Below are 21,463 nucleotides of genomic sequence, written 5' to 3'. Positions count from 1 at the left end.
TTTGAAAAACCGGCAAAAAAATGTCCCCATCAGTTTTTTCGTATCGATGTTTCTGAAAACTTAAGGCTTTTTTCTTCATAAAACGAGTTGGACATCATCACACAAATGTCTGCGTATTAAATCTTTTGGCGGTTGTCCGGAGCTAGCATTTGCAGAAGAAGCGCCAGCTCGGCTCTCATAGACCGTGGTACTGGTGGTCGTGGCCGGAGTATCTAAGTCTGCTGATTGACGAGTCTGCGGAGGTCTAAACCATTTTCGTAAATCCATTTTTTTTTTTTTTTAGAAATTTTTTTTAAATTAGCTGCTAACAACTGTCTATAATATAGACGGACAAACTGTTCTTCAACTTGAAATGGATTTTGCGCGCGTGCTGCAAATCAAATGTAACAAGTTTACTCGGCGACCAATAAGCATTCACCATGACGAAGCCTAGTAACGTGCCATGAACAACCAAAATTATGCATTTTCCCCATTCTTTTTATTTTATTTTATTTAAGTTACAGTTTGAACATTTAATATTAAAATAATAACTAAAAGGGATATTTTTTTGGGGCCATGGCCTGTAGGAGGGGCATCAATGACCGCTACACACACCACAAACCCCCAATTAACAACCACATCTCCAGAGCATAGAGCAAGTACTATGCCATGCTAAGAATTCAGAGACCACGTTATTACGTAATCACGTTCTGACGTAAGGAATCACGGAATCATTCAGTTCTTTTAAAAAATTAACTGTTCGAAAGAATCGATTCGGAGAAATGAATCATTCTTCCCTTGCTTCTTTTCTCAACGCTGGCAAGAACTGACCAAATCTTTGAATTTAAAACATTGAAATATTTCACTTTTTATTGTACAAGTGTCTCGGACACGATTTAACTCGTCCTGAGATGTTAAATGAGGCTCAATGGAGGATTCGTCTTCCTGAGCCACGATGCACTGCTTCATAGAAAACTTATGAGTGAGCATCGCTGCAGCCCAATAGGAATCATATGGTGTGCACATTTCACGCAGGCTGGGGAGGTTATAAAAAAAACATCTAACGTTGTTGGATTCTGTACTGGTTTATGAATTAACATTCATAAAGAGAGAAGGAAATGGTTTTTACTACATGATGACAATATGAAGCCCAATTCTCATCATAACACCATAACAATTAAACGAGATTATTTATTTTAAATTATTTGGTGACATATTGTAAGAAACATCAATGTCTAATAAATAAAACAATAGTATTTTATAATAAGTCTCTATATAGAAACATCTTTAATGTCTTGTCCTGTTTTCGGTCCTCATCCTTTGAACCCATTTAAGTACCTTGTTGACTCACCCTAAAAAGAATGGGGTCACATGTGTTCTTAACTTCCATGTTCAAGGCCCTGGGCTTCAAAGGTCACTGAACCCAAGAGGTGCGGATGACCTCTGGGCTAGTAAAATGGTCTTGAAAAGTGAATACATATGAGAGGTTAGGATCATTGTTAAAAGCAATTCACTTTAGCTGTTGAGTTAATTAAATGCATGCCTCTCAGAAAGATGAGACAAAATATAGCTCTAGTTCTGTTTGCAATTTAGTAAGATAAAGAGCTTTATTATAAATTTATTATAAATTCCATCTTCACTTAAGGTCTGACTATGCCCTTATAATCCTAATGGAAACCACAATGGTTACTAAAGAGATACGACTGTGAATTTAGTTGGTCGTCTTTTTCTAAAAGAAAATGTAGCTGATTTGTCACCACAAGAGGTCGCTTTAAAATACTAAAGCTATCAGCAACATGTTGCAGATCAGCACACATAACAACTACTCAATACTACCACAACTTGATTTTATTTCTTTTAGCTCTTTAGTCTCTGAAATACATGTTTACTTCCAATTTTGTATTATAACTATTCAAGATCATAATTACATACAGTATAGCAATTTTCTTTTACAACTGGTGCTTACAAAAACAGAAAAACAACACGTCTGGAAAAATTGAAGCATGTCAGTTGGTGCTTCAGTCTGACCAGTTGAAATCAATTCTGTGCCATACATAATATAATAATAAATCAATTTACATTGGTAATAACATTATCACTAGTTTTATAGTACAGTCATTCAGAAAATTAAAAAAAACGAAGGTTATTTACAAAGTGGAACAGGGTTACAGTCCTCTTTTACATTTGAGAATAAGATCTACTTTAGAGCATTGTTCAATTTCCATGTACAGACATTAAATCACATCCTTCCAAACTCTTATCACCGCGTCCAGTGCTTCTCTAAAGAGAAACGTAATGTCACTGCCTAAATTCAGCAGCAGTGTCCAAAGTAACAGCCTTATCATGGCGCAAAACAACAACTATAAAAGTTGTGTACATTTGAATAAAAGTCAAATCAATGACTCCAAACAGAATCAAGTGTTAAGTTCAGTGTGTGTAACCAAGAGGTCTAATGGATTATTTCCATTAAAAAAAGTGCAAAAGTAGATAACTGGATTGTTACTAATATCACTAATGCTGTTTGGGCAGGTGTGTGTTGCTTTGGGCTATTGTAAGCCACACACGTGTCTCTTTATTTGTTTATTTGAAAGTTAAAACAGATATTACTGTCATATTGTCCAGCATTGTTTTAAAGGTCTAGGACAGCGAATACACTTAAGGGCAAAACACAGACAAGTGCGAGTACATGGAGAAAAAAAAAAAAAAAAAAAAAAAACATACTGAAACTTCATATAAATTGAACACATTGCAGCTATGTTTTAGAAACATGTACATACAAAGTAATGTATCAGAGTTTAATATATTATTTGGCATCACCTGTATGGCAATTAATTATTTGTGTCAGAATGCTGCATGTGTACAGTACTCTATTGTGTACATGATTACATGCAGACAGCAAAACAAAACCTGGATTTATGGATGGGCTTGATTCTTTAGTAACCGAAACATCCGACTCCTCCGCTCACACCGGTAGAAGTACAGTTACACAAACACACCCCAAAGAAAGGCAGTAAAAGCACAGGTGAGAAAACCGTTGTCATGTTCACAGTCACCTGCTGGGCACCAGGGGCATGTTCATCAAGTATGGTGAGTCCTGATCTTGAGGTCCATCTATAAGTTTACAAGTTCGTGAGCCACAAACTGTTTCAAGCGCTCCAGGTACTGTCCATACAGCTCTACGTCATTGTGTCCCGCACCCTCCACCCACAGCGGCTCCACGGGCCGTTGGCAGCGCTCGTAAAGGGCCAGTCCATGGGAAAAATCAATCACCTCGTCCTCCGTACCATGGATCACCAGCACCGGAGAGGTGACTTTAGAGATTTTATCAATGCTGAGGGAAAAAATAAAAAATAGATAAACAAATTATTAGTGTTCTTTAGTACAGTGTAAAGTAATTTCTACATGAGACAAAGAGTAACGAAAAAAAGAGATTTTGAGGTATGAAAGTGCTTTTTTGGATATCCAGTAATTTTTTTCAGCTGTATCACTTTTTTTCAATTGAAGACAAAATAAAACAACGACAACAACAAAAACTTAAATGCACACTGTTTGTTTTTTTTAAAAGACAAGTATCTATCTGAAATTTGTTCCTGACTTACCGGCTGGTCAACACACATTGGTAAAAATATTTGAGCTCATTTCAAATAATTATAAAATTATTTCATTGTACTAATTGCAGATATCTGCTTTTAAAATGCACTGTAGATTTACAGCAGTCTGAAAAATAAAAAAATAAAACAGTACAGTTCAAAAGTTTGAGGTCTTTCAAATTATTGTTGTAGACTGAAAACACAGTAAAATAATAATACTGTAAAACTATTATTTAACTAATTTTTTTCTATTTTAGTATATTTTACAATAATAATAACAATATAAAAAGTAATATAATAATATAAAAGTCTTTGTTACTTTTGATTTTATCACTTTTTAATGCATATTGTTGAATCAAAGTATTTCCTTTATGGTAGTGCATGTATAAAATAAACCAACACTGAACTACTTGTTGGAAAATATTTGTCACTAGAGGGCACACGATAACAACAATGTCTATGGGGCAGAAAACAGATGAACCAGGCGCCTTCTTCACAACATGGCTGCTCAAAGCAAAACATGTGTAAATAAACAGTATGTGTCTAATTGGTATGAGGTACTACACAAATTAGGGAAAAATGTGACTGTTGTAAACATGAGAAAAAAGGAAAAGCAGGCAAGTCTAAAGTAAAAAATAACAGAGACTCACTTGGGGAATGCGTCGAAGCAGTACGTCTTCTTGGTGTCAGGAAAAGCCACCCGCATGCCTGAGGTCAGAGGGGAGTGGAGGATGACGGCAGCGCTCTCGTACCGAGAGGCCAGATCCACCGAAGGGACTGTACCAATGCTCTGGCCATATATGATCACATTCTCTGGCCTGATCCCGTACCTAGAACACCACATTCAAACTGATGAGTTCATACACACCTACACTCTCTGATGATGCTGCGATCAGAACACAATTATCATGAATCAAAGGTACAGGTGGTTTAACCGACTTTCAGAACCAGACAAACTGGGAAGAGGCCTTTGTGTTGGGTGTTCACGTGAATCACTGAATCTTTTGAAACACTGTTTATATACATTATGTAACCTTAACTGACATGCCCAACTTAAGTGTTATTGCTTTTACAAAAAGCACAGGCGTGAGCCAAAATTTAATAGCTGATACTAGAACAGGGAGTCATTAATCAAACCTTTCCTGCGAGTCAAGCTGCTCGCAGTCTCAACAGTCTCTATTTCATTACATTTCATCAAGTGATTGCTTAAAGGGGAAGTTCACCTTAAAAAAAAAGGGGAAAAAAAGAAAATTCTCATGTATTTTTAGACAATACAGATTCAAGAAAAATTCTAGTTGATTTTCTGTAGAAAATTGTTTTCACATGATGTCTAATACATTTTTTAAAACCAATTATGCTACAAGTGAATTATTTTATATACTGTATAAAAATTATAATATAAATGAAATAAAATGTGTGTATATATATATATGTGTGTGTGTGTGTGTGTGTGTGTGTGTGTGCATTAAGAAAATGTAAATAAATACAATTTTTAACAAATGAATGCAATTTTTATATATAAAATATGCATTCATAGCAGTGACTAAAGAATAATGAACTTAATGACAGAAGCATTTTAGTTCACCGCATAACAGTGATGACCTGATTACTGTCTGTATTAAAATATAATAAGCGCAGTTGCTTTCAAGGAATCCAGTAAGATGCAAGAAACGAAGTTTCTCAGTTTCATTTCTCTTGTACAGTGATACTAGCAGGAACATTTGTACTTAAATCAGCAAATGACAACATGACTATCTAACAGAACGCTGGTAATCCTAGGGAGTGCTGTGTACGCATTCTATGCTTAATTCAAGCGCATGATCACTTATTCAGCTGACTGCACTAAAAGTAGGACATATACTGATAATCCTATAGAAACACATTATACAAATATGAAATACACAGCATTGTGATGCGCTAAGAATGTTGCTTTCAGTTCTCTAGCTAGCGCACACTTGACTGGTGCCTTGGTGGCAAACAAAAGGTCACAGAACAGGCTTGAAGTTCAAACTGAAAATTGGAACTGTGTGATCAAAACCAATATAAATATTTACTTCTGCGCACAAGCAGACCTCACATGTAACATTATAAATTACAGTTCATCCACACAGTGAGCCTTTGAGACCAATACAGTCATCAATTTTGTTCTCAGGGATGGGAAAAATAAAATCACATGATTCTACATTACTCCATGAGGTCATGTGAGAGAAGCTGGAATGTGTTCTGGAGAACGGCAGAATGGATGTTCAAGGATAGGAGAAAAAAGATGACAGCCTGACATATTTTTCATTGAACAAGACAAATTTCAGAAGAGCTCTTGGCTTTGGCAGTTAATAGTGATCCAGCTTAAATAAATCAAGTTTAAATCAAATAAATTAAAATTAATTAATTAAGTTCTATAGCATTATTTTTAAGCCTTCTGAAGCCATAAAACTAATCAGGTGAGGAAAAGACCAAAATTCAACCTGCTCTGGAATTTTGCACAGGGGTTAGACATGAGCTTTGGGAGAGTTAGACCACCAGTGAACGATGCCTTAGGATGCATTTACAGATGACAGGTTTGGTTTGGATTAAAAATTAACTCTGGTGCGATTGCTCTGAACCAGTTTAACTTTGCCTTACGCCTTTTGTTTTGCATCTTTAGATTTGGTGTTAAAAATGAATGGATGACTGCCAAGTAAACCAGAACTAAATATATAATTTACCTTTTTAGTTCGGTACATTTGGTACATTTACTACAAGTGTACACACACACACCTTTTAATTTGGACTGTTCCTCACACAAACCTATTGTATGACTTCAGAAGATACATTTATAATAGTATTGTTTTTTACTCTTTTTTTTCAGGGCTTGTCGGGCATAGTAATTACAAACTGTTGAGTCAGTAATGACCGAAAAAGTCCTAACTTTTCCTTTAAAGTAAATCTTCAGGGATCAAATAGGGTCACGTGCTTTCAGATTCAGCAGAACTCTGATGTTCTGTGGAATGACTTTTCATTCAGTCAGTGTTAGAAGGGGTTAGTAGGGCCTCATCAAAAACCTAACGAATAGTTTCTCCCGTCACAATTTTTTTTTAATTCATTTCAAGCTGCCATTTCAGTACGTAGGCTATAAAGATAAGGGAATCAAATCAAGACTATTTATCCCCATGGCAACAAATCATAAAATGACTACTGCGCTGATAAAAAAAAAATTAACATGTAGCAAATCACCTTTAACACGTTAATAACGCAGCTGGCTGACAGCAACTCTAAAGTGATAAAAAACCTGCTGTGTGACAGCATCAGGAAGTCATTTTTACTTCCTGGGTAGACAATGTTGCAATGACTACAATGGGGGGCCTGTCTTTCCAGGGCTCACTGGGAATCAGTTGCTAGGCAACCAATCAATATTTGACTTGGAGAACTGGCTGCTGGCACCTCCCCCCTCACCTCTCAGAGGGAGCTGTGCTCCGTGAAAGACTGACAGCGAATTCTCGCAGGCTTCTTGACTAAGCTCAGCTCAAAAATACTCACAAGCAAAATGGTCATTATGTTACTTCAGGAGGAAGGGGGGCACAGGGGTCTCATTCAGTACAGCTGCTACTGCTGGCTTCCGTGGCCTTTCCTTTATGACATCAAAGTCATCGTTTTTGGAGGAGGAAGACAAAAGCCATTTCCTTTGCTTCTTCCTTCAACCGGACTTTTGGATGTGGAAGATAATACACGTCACCTTCGTTTTGCAGACAAAACTATATGGATCTGTTTGGTAGAAGTTCACGTATACTACCAAGTCTGGTTGCAAATACCTATACGGAAATGCACACAAACTAGCTTACTGCAGTGGCTAGCTGTGATAACAGACGGTCGTATCCGGACAGAAATCCGAGGATATGAACCTGGCCCAAGTAAAGTCATTCAGGCGGCGCCAAAACATTGCAATGGAGTTCCCTGTGCCATCCTTTTTCTTGTAAATGCTTAACAGATCTGTGCGTGTGTGTGTGTGTGTGCGTCAGATGTTTCAACATGGACTCACCTGACTCAGCAGACAGAAAGGTGTGGCTGTGCTACACTGACATAACACAGTACAAACCATCCTGATCTTGATAAGTGTGGTTTGGAATGGCATTTTCCCTGTAGCAGGGACTACACTGACTGAGGACCTACAAAAGCAAGAAGCTTGACTGGGAAATTACTATGAGTTTACAATGTATTGGTACCATATTGGTTATCAGCCAATAGAGTAAATTCTCTAAAAAGTGTAATGGAATTTAATATTTAATTGTTTTTACAATTTTGAAAATGCACGTTTTAGATTTATTGTGATTCACACATGAGTTTGAGGGGTTTTTTTTACTTTATAATCTTTCAATTAAAATGTCATATACCTCATCTTCCTGACTTCTTTCTGGAGATGTATTCCGGGAAATCTCCAATCATTTAGCTCCTCCAAAATTTACTGCAAGCTTGCGTGCAATGCCCACACTTCAAAATCCATTCAACAACTGATGGATAGAACCACGTCCTACGGTGGCCCAGTGGTGCACAACACAACGAAATCGCCACAACATAACGCATAGGATTTCATCATGTTGCGGCTTGTTTCTGTTGTGTTGAGCTAATTCTGTTGTGTTGTGGTTTGTTTCCATTGTGTTTTGCTAATTTCGTTGTGTTGCGGCTTGTTTCCGTTGTGTTGCATCTTGTTTCCGTTGCGTTGAGCTAATTTCATTGTGTTATGGCTTGTTTCTGTTGTGTTGAGCTAATTTCATGGTGATGCGGCTTGTTTCCGTTACGTGGAGCTAATTTCATTGTGTTGTGGGCCAACATAACATGCCCTCTGATATTTTTTCCTTTTTCAATAATCAAATATATGTAAATGTACATCACAATATGAAAGAAAAGATCTGTTTCTCGTTGTGTTGCATCTTGTTTCCGTTGCGTTGAGCTAATTTCATTGTGTTGTGGCTTATTTCCATTGTGTTGAGCTAATTTTGTTGTGTTACGGCTTGTTTCTGTTGTGTTGCATCTTGTTTCCGTTGCGTTGAGCTAATTTCATTGTGTTGTGGCTTATTTCCATTGGTTTGAGCTAATTTTGTTGTGTTACGGCTTGTTTCTGTTGTTTTGCGACTTGTTTCCATTGTGTTGCGACTTATGACATCACAATATGAAAGAAAAGATCTGTGTTTTGACCTTTAAAACACGTTGGAATGACATACTATGCTTACTGAACACTGAACACTTGTTGGTTTATTTTCATCAGCCAGAATGTTTTGTTAAAAATTATTAACCAGGTCAAGGGGCAAAAATAATAGATTAGATAGATAAAAAAAACACTAATAAGAAGAACAATATTCACAAAGTCTCAGTCAAATAAATGTCCCCTAAGCTGTAACTGATCATTGTGACAACTAATTTTCTGTACTGTACAGTAGGGATGGATGCCCAATCCGGTTCCAAGATCTACCTACTGGAAGAGTTCAGTTCCAGCCCTGCTCCAACACACCTGTGTGTAATTATTAAGTCCTCCTGGAGATCTTAATAAATGGCTGAGATGCGTTTGATCGGGGTTGGAGCTAAACTTTTTTTCAGTAAGGTAGATCTCCAGGATTGGGCACACCTGCTGTACGGTCTATGAGTTTCTTCTCACATGAGTCCAATTAATATTTAATGTTAATTTATTTATAAAGTAGCAGAATAATCATACAGTTAGTCGTACATCACCATAAAATAGTCACAGGCAGAGGGGTCAGGTCTTGAAGTAAACAGACATGGGACAATCAAAACTGTGATCATTGTACTCAACGTAAGAGCTGCTTTTTGTGATTGCAAATCATATATCACTGGCCACTCAACAAAGGGAAGAGCAAAAAAACGAATTTTGTCATTCAGCATGGTCTGATAAGCACTCTTGTCTATTGAGATCAGATAGAGAATTTCCAAGGCAAATGTATTCAACAGACATCTAAAGGCAGGTGCTCTTTATGTGTGCATTTATAGTGATGTTCAATCCACCAAAACCTGAAGACCATATGAAAACCCAAAGCCCTCACAAAAATCAAACAGAAATGTGTGCCTGTAAAAATGCTATACTGCAGCATTCATTTTACTTTTTTTTTGTTTTTAAATAAATTCTTTCACACCACTGCTAAGTATCAATTAAGAGGTTTGGAGACATGGTATCATATTTGATTGTTAAGATATTTCATAGGTTAGCTATAAAAGCATTTTTTTCCTCCTTTCATCTGGATTCTCAAGATCCTGCAATCTTCTATTTGAGCATAATTTAAAGGGGTCATATGACGTTGCTAAAAAGAACAACATTTTGTGTATTTGGTGTAATGCAATGTGTTTATGCAGTTTAAGGTTAACTCTACACTGCTCAAAACTCGCATTTGAATTGTCAGTAGCAAATTCTTTATAGAAACAGCCTTTGTGTGTAGACGGCATTATAGGCTACTCTCCCAGGATCAGGAAACCGTCGTCTGTAAAATGCGCTGCAAAACTTAACCACTGATTTCTAGTTGTGTCCTCGTTTGGAAGACCAAACAAAGTAGTTTCGTTTTCACAACGAAACACACAGCATTTCCACGACATGGCGACAGCAACAATACTACAGTGTGAATCAAAGTTAAGCCTTCTTTCTTTGCGTGAACATTTGGGCGGTGTTATGCAAATCTTCCCACACAGTGACGTAGACATGTGGGGGCGTGTTTAAACAAGGCGTTTTAGGAAGGCGTGGATGAGTCTTAACTTTTATAAAGAATATCTCTTTGGGTTTGAGACTTTAGTCTTTGCAACTTTACGGATCTTATCTATTCACAAATAGCTTGTAACACTCCAAAGAGAAAGGAAAACTTGAAATCATATGACCCCTTTAATACAAAAAAGCAGGCATGCTGGCCATCTCTGACAGAATGAGATTGAAATGCCAATTATCCTCCAGAAATGGTGGAGAAAGCATACAACTGGGGGACTATCAAGCTTTTTCTTGAAAAGGACAAAAAATGTGTTTTAATGAATAAAAATAAAAAAATCCCAGCAGGATACACAGAAGATTTGGACGGACTGGCCTACTTACTCCTACTCCTCTCTCAAAACACGCTGAACACCTCACACAAACATACGTAACCACACAAAGGATTAGAAGTGAAAACAGTAAAAGTTAAATTCTTCAGAGTGGCAGTCAGACTGGTTTATCTACAAGTTAATCTGAATCATGTGCTTGAGTGGGATGATCCAGCTTGATATGGCAATGCGTGGGAACATTAAAAGTGACCAGAAGAACAGCGTGGGACTGCTTCATGAGGTACAACCCAACCCCCCGGGATATGACTTGTCAAACAGCTTGGACTGTGTTCAAGAGCATCAGCTGTGCTTTCTGACACCACATGCATGAAGGCACACATATACGGGTGCAGCAGCAGCACAGGCACGTGGCTGATTCACAAATGTACCCAAAACATTAAAGTGGTTACAAGCACAAAGCTTCTTTGTAGGTTTTTCTCTCTTGCATGAACGAGGATGCTGCTACATCGAAGTGCACACGATTAACGGAACTAAGTTCTCATGACCAGCAACCACAAAAGACACGCATACATAGAAAGACATAAGAATTTGGGGCACATGATAAAGTGAATGGCCTTGAGATAGGCTCTCTATGTCCACAGAGTCAAATACCCAGCTGACACTGGAAAAAAAAAAAACATTTCAGTCCAAGTATGTGTGCTTCTGTTAACTACGAGGAAATGAAACTTTCCTTTGCTGCACACTTCAGAAATCTAAACAACCGCAGTCTGAATCAAAACATGAATCTTGACTTTCTCAGAGGCACATTTTTCATAAGCATTTAAAAGATGCACAGGACATTTGGATGGGGGATGGGGTCTAGGAGGCAATATCAAATATATCCCCCAAGCCCTTGGGATCCACAAGGACAAAGACACATCAGATACCAGAGACCATACAAAAACATTTGAGGCCTGCCCCGAAAACCAAACCGAAACACTGACTAGACCAGAAGCATACTAATCTATTTCACAGATCCATAGAAAAACGGATGGGTAGTATATGGGATGTGAAAACTATACATTTTCAAAACCGACTAGTTGGTGATTTGCAGTATATTTCAGATAGTTTTAGGTTCACTTGACATGTTTCAAAGTGTAATTTACACAAAATATTTTCTTGCGCTTAAAAAGATGCAGACCCGAGTAAGGAAAAGAACACAGGATCTCGAGAAGCGTTTTAAAAAGTCAACCTTCATTGAAAAAAGCAGCGAGACGTGGCGCTGCTCTCAAAGATGCCCATGAAGAACATCTTTACATAGACAAACAACTAAAAAACATACAGTGGAACATAAAAGTGCGTTCTGTGAGAACCAACCCCTAAGGAGCACGTTCTTGTGTTCAAACACAGCTAGACGGTATGCAACGGAACAGAACACAGTCTGTCAATGTAAGTTTTTAAAAGCTGAACTATATTTAACTTAACACAGCATCTTAAAAACAATATGCTTAAAAAACAATGCGAGACATGGAACAAGTGCTTTAAGAATTGGTTATCTTTAGCACACAGCTGTCTAGCAGCAAAAAAGCACAGAGTTAAAAATATAAAAACAATAAGAGCTAAACATACTGAGTTATTCAGGAAGGATGCATTAAACTGATCACGAGTGACAGTAAAAAACATTTGTTACAAAGAAAATTCAACTTCAAATAATTGGTGTTCTTTTTAAACTTTTCATTCATCCTGAAAAATCCTGAAAAAAGTATCATGGTTTCCATAAAAACCAGCAAAAGTGTTTTAACATTTATAATAAGAAAAATTTCTTGAGCACTAACTAAGCATATTAGAATTTCTGAAGGATCATATGATACTGAAGACTGGAGTAATGGCTGCTGAAAATTCAGCAGGAACTTTTTTTTTTTTTTTTTGAAATATTAAATTAGAACATTTATTTTGAATTGTAAAAATATTTACAAATATATATAAAAAAAAAATCTAAATACCGAACAGAATCACTCTTAGGAAGTGTGGACAGAGGCCAATGTTATTTTAGATGAAAATGTCATGCACTAACTCACCTTGTTCGTAGTGCGTGCCATGCAGCATCCACATCAGCATACAAATTCTTCTCCGAAGGCTTCCCTGAGCTTGCCCCGTAACCCGAGTAGTCATAGGAGAACACGTTACAGTTGATGCGGGAGCCAAGGCCGATGTAGAAGCTACTCATCTGACCCAAGTCTACAGCGTTACCGTGGGAAAACAACAAGGTGTAGCGAGCGTTTGGAGAACATCGCACAAACATACAAGCGATTCGGTTCCCTCTAGATGTCCGGGTCATGAAGCACTCAATGGCGTCCTTCTCCCGGGCAGAGTACTGCCAATCTGCACGCTCAGAAAGATGGAGAGTCCAGTGGCTGCCGCTTTCATCGCACATCATGGTGTAAGTGGGCTCCGGTGGAAGGAAGGCCAGCTTGGACGCTATTCTGCTCGGGCACGGTGGACAGCAGAAAAGGCAACATAGCTCACTCAAAGACAGGTGATTCATCCTTCACTTGAGAAGAAGAACACAGCAGATTGGAAAATGAGAGGGGTGGAAACACATAGTACAATACAAACAAAACAGATGCGTCTTAAAAGGACAGTTCAAAAATTGAAATTCTGCCAATTACTCACCCTTGTGTCATTTCAAACCTGTATGACTTTATTCTAAGGAACCGCTCTGATTTTCAATGTTTTTACTAACAACTAAAGCATAAAACGTGTTCCACAGAATTATGATTATCATACAGCTTGATGACAAAGGAGTAAATGAAAATTAATTTCCATTTTTGGGCAAACTACATTTTTAAAGGTGAAGCATCAAGAGTGTAATCTGCATAGTAAGAGGAGATAGGAGGAAGAATATAAACTTAACTAAATTACACATATCACCTTTATCATCTCAGTAAGCACACTCACCATGCAAACAATATTTACCCAAAGAAGACTATAATAGTTTACTTAAAGATTAGACCTATTAGTTATTCTCCACTGAACTAGACAGTAATATCTAGTGGTCCAATACAATGGTTACATATGTCCTTGAATTGTTTACACCATTTCTTTTCAAATAACTCAATTTTAAATGTGCATTTTGTTAGGATATGAAATACAAATCGAAACAGCATCTAAGGTGAAACTAAACAGATTTCATCAACAAAAATGTTCAATATTCACTCCAGTTCTGCAGCGCAGGCAATAGTTTCTATCTTAGTGCTAATCTGATGTCATTAATAATGACTCTCAGACTTCACCCTTAGGATAGCCTTGACGTGTGTGCTATCATTGATCAGATCACTTTATCTTTGAGTCATGACAGCTGAAATCACCCTCATGTTTTGGTTTCTGAGAAGAAGACTTAGAAATATCCAGTGTTTTACAAATCTGGAAAACGTATCAGTAATCCACATTGCTGCTTCCAAATATCCCCCAAAAAATGGTCTGGAAAACACTTCACCTTAATTCAACTAGCAGAGAGAAAAAAAAACAATGTGAATATGACCCAGATCTGACCCATGATAATCAAATCCCCACCCTCAGTTTTATTAAGCAGGAAACCATCTTGTTGTTTGGGTGTTTTGGACTTCATCACACTGAAGGAAAAGCAAAAGCTAAAAAGCATCCTTACAATATTTCATATAATACACGACATCCAAAATGTTTGGCTAAGGTTAATATTTTTGTCTATTAAAGATCAGAATGGGGGAAATCAAAAAGAAATGGTTATTTCACTCACTATAAGGTTTTTTTAATTTTTTTTTTTTTATTAAAGATTCTTTCTCACTAAAGTATTAATCAAACACTTGGTCCACATAAATACATAAACATTCAAATAAATATTAGAGACTTGTTTATTATAATAGAATCTATAAAAATCTATAATTTAAAATCTATATCTATAAAACATTTAAGAATTTGACAGCATGATCTATTCTACATAACATAACTTAGTTATTAAGGTATCAGAGAACGACACTCACCTCAATTGAATCAAAAGTGTTTGCTAACTGAAATAAGCTTAGTTAACATTTTAATTCTATTTTCTAAGGAGTGTAACAGTTTAATTGAAAAGGCTGAAGCATGGTATTTGATTAGCACGGTCAGCTAATTAGCTAATTAAAACCTTACTCTACCTGTAGATGCTGGAGACGTTGGTGAAGGCAGAAACGCTTTGATCTGGTGAAGTCACTGTATTAAAGATGAGTCAAATATGAGATTCGCTTTAACCGATCACTCAGTCCACTTAGCCAGATCAAGAGTCCCTCAAAAGCTGCCTCTGGTCCGTCCGATCTTGTCAACATGTGGTCAGTGTTTCATGATCCAACGAGATCAACGGCTGGCGGTGTTAATATAAGCGTGACGTTATTAAATGGACCAGAATTTCTAATCTAATCCGTCCGGTACGAGTGAGATCATCTCACACCAACGCGTGCCCAAAGCTGGCTTTCTTCTGATTTTCTTGTGGAATGCCGGATATCAACGTCAACGATGAACGTTCTAATGACCAATCAGATTAAAAGGATAGATATGCTCGACCAATCACACGCGTCCTCGCTATACACGGACGGTGTGATTAATGATTTTACCGTCGTTGATTGTAAACAGATAATTATGCATTTCTTGAGCTTCCAAGAATTAAATATAAGAGCTCAACATTTTTAACCTTAGCTGTGTTTTCTTAAGTTGCAAATCATTCGTTTGAAGTTGAAAAGCATTAGCCAATTGCTATTTATTTCTGCTATTTTCGCATTGCGTCAATAGCCACTTTAACGTGTAAGGCCACGCAGCTAAAAAAAAAAAAGGTTAATACTAAAAGAAGTATAAGTGGTAGAAATACAAAATAAGAGGTTATTATAACTAGGATGAGACTTGGACACTCGGGATTGAACGCTTCACTGTTCATAACTGGAATACATCAGACTATGTGGGAACTGTGTGAAGAAAGAAACTGGAGCCTGTAATATATAATTGTACAAGTTATGATGAAGAAAGAAAGGAATTAATATCATATTTAAACAAAAATGCAAGGTAATTAAGGATTTGGAATATTTGTTAGGATATGATTTTAATAGAGATACAGTAGGATACAGGATATTAATAAAATACTGTAGGGGAATTTACAGTTAAAACCCAAGGACCAGGTGTTGAAAGAAGACCAGGAGTCAGAGATGCAATCAATTAAAGAAATATTTACCGAAGAAAATAGTTTGCAGTTTCATTCGCAGAAATCAACTTCGTTACTCGCGATGGAGCTCGAAGGCTGCTCTGCTTACATGTTAAAAACACCAGTAATTATACTCACTAATTACACCAATACACATGTTAGCAAGATTCTGATTGGTTCTAAACCCATATCCACATATGGAAGCACTTCAAGCATATCTCTAATAAGTGATTATTTAGGAGACAGAGATCATAGGTCAGACGTAACAGGCTCTCTGGAGACCTATTCCTGACCAGGATGGCGACCACTGACAAACTTCTCCAGGACAGTCTTCTCACACACACATACACACACCCGGAGCACTTATCTGTACTTCAAGGTTAACTAGCTCTGGGAAAAATCTTATCAGTATGGTTCGTTACACAATATGCAGTCCTCATCTTAGAGAGTAGAAATACAGAATAAAGCAGGATTCTTTAATGTATATTATGCAGATACATCAATATCACAGCTGTCTTGATCACTCGTCGTTCATGTAGATTGGAGATCACCCTGACCTCCTGACATGGCCCTGTGACTAGGAAAAGAATAGATCTCAGCATGTAAAGAATTCTGTCGCACATTCCATTCTTGCTACAATGGAATCTATATTTATTAATATAGTTGGCAACTACTAACTTAATTTAATTATCAAACAATCTAGGATGTTAAATACTGATTAATCATCAAACAATCTAGGAGGTTAAATAACTCAATTAATAATCACACAAGAGATAATATAATTGATTTATTATGAAGGTCATGGTAGATCGACATCCACTCCTTCAATGCATATATACTACTGGGTTAAGTGAAAGGATTTAAGCATAGAATGCGGATGCTCTATTCTATTCTGGATCTTTAGGAGACCATGGATTTAGTCTGGAGGAGCTGAACACACAGCGCCAGGTGGATCATAGAGAGAAGGAATGGGATGGAGCATCGAATAATTATTTAAGTAGGAATATTTGTGTGGATACATGTGTAAGAATAGGGAAAGCAAAAACAAGGAAGAAATCGATTATAAATAAACCATGACTGCATAACAGCAAAACTAGGTGGCGATATACACACAGGATGCAACGCGCCAAAAAAACAGAAGAAGAAGAAAAAGAAGAAGAAGCCACGCGGTTTCTTATTTAGGTGTTAAACTATCACTGTGTATATGTTACGTATATTTTAGCGTTAAAATGAGTTCTCAAACAGGAAATGTTTCCCGATCGCGAGGCCAAAAACACCAGAATGTAACTGCCTTCAAAAATGACAAGTACGGAGCAAGCGAACAAGTTAAGGTAAGCGTCTGCTAAACTGCTAAAACCGTGTAGAATAAGACTTACATTTTATGTCAGTTTTGTTGTCTCGGAGTTTATATATCCTTTACGCTGTTTATTGCTTGTGTGTGTGTGTGTGTGTGTGTGTGTGTGTGTGTGTGTGTGTGTGTGTGTGTGTGTGTGTGTGTGTGTGTGTGTGTGAATTTGTTTGCATTCTTTCCTTATGACGCCACCAGAAAGCCAAATCAAAGGCTCATGATGGTCTGTGCCAGCATTGCAAAGATGTGCTGGAGTGGAAAGTCAAGTACAACAAATACAAGCCCCTTACACAGCCACGAAAATGGTGAGATGAGGGGGGATTTACTGCATAGCAACAGATGAACGGCAAATATACTCCTCCACAATGAACCCATTTCTGAAATGATGTGTCTGTGCCTCTTCTAGTGTAAAGTGTCTTCAGAAAACAGTGAAGGATGCCTATCATATCATATGCAAGCCATGTGCACTAAAGCTGGAGCTTTGTGCAAAATGTGGGAAGAAGGAAGAGATTGTCATTCCGTAAGTAGATTCAGGCTTCTTCCGATTGAACATGTTTGTTCAGATATGTGCAAATTAGAAACAATGCACTACTTTAATATAAATATATATTTACATAATGAGAGGATGTTGAAAACATGCCCTGAAATATTTAACTGGTGTACAGCATCAAACTGTTTTCTGTTTTAATATATTGTATTTTTTTCCTGTAATGACAAAGCTGAATCTTCAGCAGCCGTTACTTCAGTATGTAGTGTTACATGATCCTTCAAAAATCATTCTGATATGCTGATTTGGTGCTCAGTTATTATAGATGCTCAATTATTAATAATAATTCTTTTTATTAGCAATGTAGAAGACAATTCTACACAACACACAATATGATGCTTAATATTTTTGTGAATGCCATGAGACTTCTTCAGGATTCTTTGATGAATAGAAAGATTAGTAAAGAGCGTTTAGCCTACTTGAAATATACATCTTTTGTAACAATGGAACAGTGTCTTAAAGTAGTAGCGGTAGTATATCATTGCAGCACATGTGCCATCTTGTGGACATACAAAATAATGGTAAATTTAATTGTGGCCTCAAGATATTGTATATTTACATTTAGGCTGCTTTCACTGCTCTGATATTCTATTAGCTGTGCATTATTAGGGACACTTCTTTAATAAGATTAATTAAACTTATAACTGTCATATGTTACCCTGGACCAAAAAACCAGTCTTAAGTCGCTGGGGTATATTTTTAGCAATAACCAAAAAACATTGTATGGGTCAAAATAATCGATTTTTCTTTTATGCCAAAAATCATTAGGATATTAAGTAAAGATTGTGTTCCATGAAGATATTTTGTAAATTTCCTACTGTAAATATATCCAAACCTAATTTTCGATTAGTAACATGCATTGCTAAGAACTTCATTTGGACAACTTTAAAGGCGATTTTCTCAGTATTTATATTTTTCTTGCACCCTCAGATTCCAGATTTTCAAATAGTTGCATCTCGGCCAAATATTGTCCTATCCCAACAAACCATACATCAATGGAAAGCTTATTTATTCAGTTTTGAGATGATGTGTAGATCTCAATTCTGGTTTTGTGGTCCAGGGTCACATATATACTGTATGCTGAGGTGTATTACTATTAACTGTGACAGTTTTTATGTATCTGTATGCTTTTTGTTTTTCAGACTTGACAAGAAGGAAGAAGAAGAGGTAGAGGATAGCAGCCAGCCAAATAAAGGGAAGAGACAGAAAAAAAAAGACAAGGAGGAGGATGATGACGAAGATTTTGATGACCTGGGCTTTAGCAATGATGATGGTGATAGTGATTCTTGACTGTGATTTTGTGAATCTGTGATAGCTGAAATCGCATTTGGTCTCGTACTGTATCGCGTACCTGTGTTGTGCGCTTGCTTGGCCATTTGTTGTGATAAACAGGAAAGTGTGTCCAAACGCCAGCAAAACACAGTGTAAAGATGAACTCTGTCGGAGAAGCAGTCAATCAGCAGAAGTTAAAAGCAGATCATAAGTGTATCTATTTCTTGTCTCAATGTTTAGCGCAGTTATCGTTGCAAGGAAACGCTTGTTTTGTTTACTGTGTGGAGATGTGCAGAAATTGCGTTTTGATCTCTTGATACTTTCTTTTTCTATTGGTCTCTGGAATTGCCTGTCTGCTGTAAACAAAACAGATTTTATTACTTCTATTACTAGTCATTCAAGACTAAACCTCATGGCCCTAACAGAGACCTGGATCAAACCAGAGGACACTGCTACTCTCCAATAATTTCTCTTTTTTTTAAATCACAAAATCCTACTGACCTTAAAGTATATCGATCACTCCTCTCTTCATTCTCTACTAATGTCTCATCTGCTAAAAGAACATACTATCACAACAAAATTAACAATTCGCCGAACTCTCGCATGCTCTTTAAAACATTTTCCTCCCTCCTTTGTCCTCCTTCATCAACTCTAACAGCTGACTACATTAAAAAATTACAAACCTCAGTGCACAGTTTGCCACACCACAAACTGTCAAGCACATCTTACCATCAAACATACACTCGTTTTCATCCTTCTCTCCACTCTCTGAGGCAGTAGTCTCTAAACTCATCCTTTCCAATCATCCTACTACTTGTCTGCTTGATCCTATTCCATCTTATCTCCTATCCTTGTATAACCCTAAGAAACCCAATCGAAACCCAACTCTTTTAGAGAACTCTTTTAGAGAACTCTTTAAGATAACTCTTTTAGAGAACTCTTTTAGAGAACTCAGACCACATTGCTAAAACTGCCCGGTCCTGCAGATTTACTTTATGCAACATTAGGAAGATCAGGCCCTTTCTTTTAGAACATGCGAAAGAACTCCTTGTTCAAGCTCTTGTCCTATTCAGGCTGGACTATTGCAGTGCTTTCTTGGCAGATCTTCCAGGCACTTCTATCAAACCTCTACAATTAATCCAAAATCTGAAAAGTCTGTTTATCAATTTGCACTGGCTACCAGTAGCTGCTCGCATAAAATTCAAGGCATTGATGTTTGGCTACAAAACCACCATTGGCTCTGCACCCCTTTACCTAAATTAATTACTTCAAAGTTATGTGCCCTTTAGAAGCATGTGTCGTTCTGCAAGTGAACGACACATTATTATGCCATCTCAAAGAGGCATAAAATCACTTTCACAGACTTTTTCATTAACTGTTCCCTCCTGGTAGAATGACCTGCCCAATTTGAGTCCTTAGCCATCTTCAAGAAATGACTAAAAACACATCTGTTCTGTCTTTATTTGACCCTCTAACTCTATCACTTTCTATTCTATTTTAATTCTACTTTTATCTATTTTCCTTTTTTTAAAAAAACTAACACTAGCTTTCCATTTTTTCCTATTCTATCTACTTGTTTGTCTTTGTGTGTGTGTTATATATATATATATATATATATATATATATATATATATATATATGTCATAAAAAATACCTTGCTATGTGTACTGCATTAGGTTAACTGAGACTTGTCATTTGCACTTACATATTGTTGCTCTTTTGTTAGTTTTGATTGCTTGTATTGTTAAAAGCATCTGCTAAATGAGTAATTTGGCTGGATACTAGACATATACTCACCTGCTCCCCTGATGTTAATTGGGAAAGACTCACAAGAGGTGTTTTCCTGTTCCCTGTGGTGATTGACTGTTTCAGTTACTGTGATTTTGCAGGAACTGACACAGTCATATGCCAAAACAGTCTTGTTTTTAAAATCACACAAACATTTTGATAGCATTCATATTATTTATTAATGACTGATTCATATTGAGAAACTGTGTGAATAAAATGTTGCATAAGTCTTTTTGTAAATAAAAAAAACAGAAAGTACTGATGAAACGTCCACTGAATAAATGACCTACAAGCAAATGTTGTGCTGTCTGTTTAGAAAATAATGAATTACACTGAATGTTAAATCTACACCTTCACTGTCGTGTTTTCTGTTCTGCTAATTGTGACAGAATTTTTTTTTTAACATAGATTTTGTTAGAAACGTCCTCTTTGCATATAAGTGGCTGCAAAAACACAGGGGACCCACTTTATATTAACTAAGCATTAACTACTATGTAGTAACATTTAAATTCAAAAATAATTTGTACGTGTATTTATTTATTTTTTTTAAATATACATCCATATAATTGTTTTAGTAAATACAGCTTAATTACAAACCTACCCATATCACTAAACGTATCCCTAACCTTAAACATATCCCACATCAATAGCAGCAAAAGGGTTTGGCAATACAACATTAACACAGTAAGCACATTTGTAACAAGTAATCTTTTCTAATGAAAGTACATTAGTGCATTTAAAGATAATTAATA

The 21,463-nt window shown here is 36.7% G+C and overlaps 2 protein-coding genes across 3 annotated transcripts; one reads left to right on the top strand and one right to left on the bottom strand.

The window, feature by feature from the left end:
• Positions 1 to 1,812: 1,812 nt before the first annotated feature.
• LOC109083270 (alpha/beta hydrolase domain-containing protein 17B) lies at positions 1,813 to 15,078 on the bottom strand. Of its 2 annotated transcripts, none has more exons than XM_042723884.1 (4): positions 14,726 to 15,078; positions 12,632 to 13,099; positions 4,220 to 4,399; positions 1,813 to 3,310 (listed from the first exon to the last, which is right to left on the bottom strand). In XM_042723884.1, the coding sequence occupies exons 2-4, from the start codon at positions 13,096 to 13,098 to the stop codon at positions 3,091 to 3,093; spliced, it is 867 nt and encodes a 288-aa protein (XP_042579818.1). In that variant the 5' UTR covers position 13,099; positions 14,726 to 15,078; the 3' UTR covers positions 1,813 to 3,090. The 2 variants fall into 2 exon arrangements, with proteins under 2 accessions (XP_042579818.1, XP_042579817.1); XM_042723883.1 differs by having other exon boundaries at positions 12,632 to 13,104; positions 14,726 to 15,077.
• A 1,785-nt stretch (positions 15,079 to 16,863) lies between these two features.
• LOC109079554 (uncharacterized protein C9orf85 homolog) lies at positions 16,864 to 20,337 on the top strand. Its single transcript, XM_042723881.1, has 4 exons — positions 16,864 to 17,087; positions 17,303 to 17,409; positions 17,511 to 17,624; positions 18,794 to 20,337. The coding sequence occupies exons 1-4, from the start codon at positions 16,986 to 16,988 to the stop codon at positions 18,939 to 18,941; spliced, it is 471 nt and encodes a 156-aa protein (XP_042579815.1). The 5' UTR covers positions 16,864 to 16,985; the 3' UTR covers positions 18,942 to 20,337.
• Positions 20,338 to 21,463: the final 1,126 nt, after the last annotated feature.

The sequence above is a fragment of the Cyprinus carpio genome, chromosome B5 (assembly GCF_018340385.1).
Source record: "Cyprinus carpio isolate SPL01 chromosome B5, ASM1834038v1, whole genome shotgun sequence".
Lineage (NCBI taxonomy): Eukaryota > Metazoa > Chordata > Actinopteri > Cypriniformes > Cyprinidae > Cyprinus > Cyprinus carpio.
The sequence above is the reverse complement of the archived record's forward strand: the minus strand, read 5'-3'. Positions and strand labels throughout refer to the sequence as shown.

What these genes read in the sequence shown, in the direction of transcription:
- LOC109079554 (XM_042723881.1), top strand. Translation starts at nt 16,986, where the DNA reads ATGAGTTCTCAAACAGGAAATGTTTCCCGATCGCGAGGCCAAAAACAC. An exon ending in GAGCAAGCGAACAAGTTAAG is followed by an intron (nt 17,088 to 17,302) that starts GTAAGCGTCTGC and finishes TGACGCCACCAG; the next exon opens with AAAGCCAAATCAAAGGCTCA. An exon ending in CTTACACAGCCACGAAAATG is followed by an intron (nt 17,410 to 17,510) that starts GTGAGATGAGGG and finishes TGCCTCTTCTAG; the next exon opens with TGTAAAGTGTCTTCAGAAAA.
- LOC109083270 (XM_042723884.1), bottom strand. Translation starts at nt 13,098, where the DNA reads ATGAATCACCTGTCTTTGAGTGAGCTATGTTGCCTTTTCTGCTGTCCA. An exon ending in TGGCACGCACTACGAACAAG is followed by an intron (nt 4,400 to 12,631) that starts GTGAGTTAGTGC and finishes GTGGTGTTCTAG; the next exon opens with GTACGGGATCAGGCCAGAGA. An exon ending in TGCTTCGACGCATTCCCCAA is followed by an intron (nt 3,311 to 4,219) that starts GTGAGTCTCTGT and finishes TTTTTCCCTCAG; the next exon opens with CATTGATAAAATCTCTAAAG.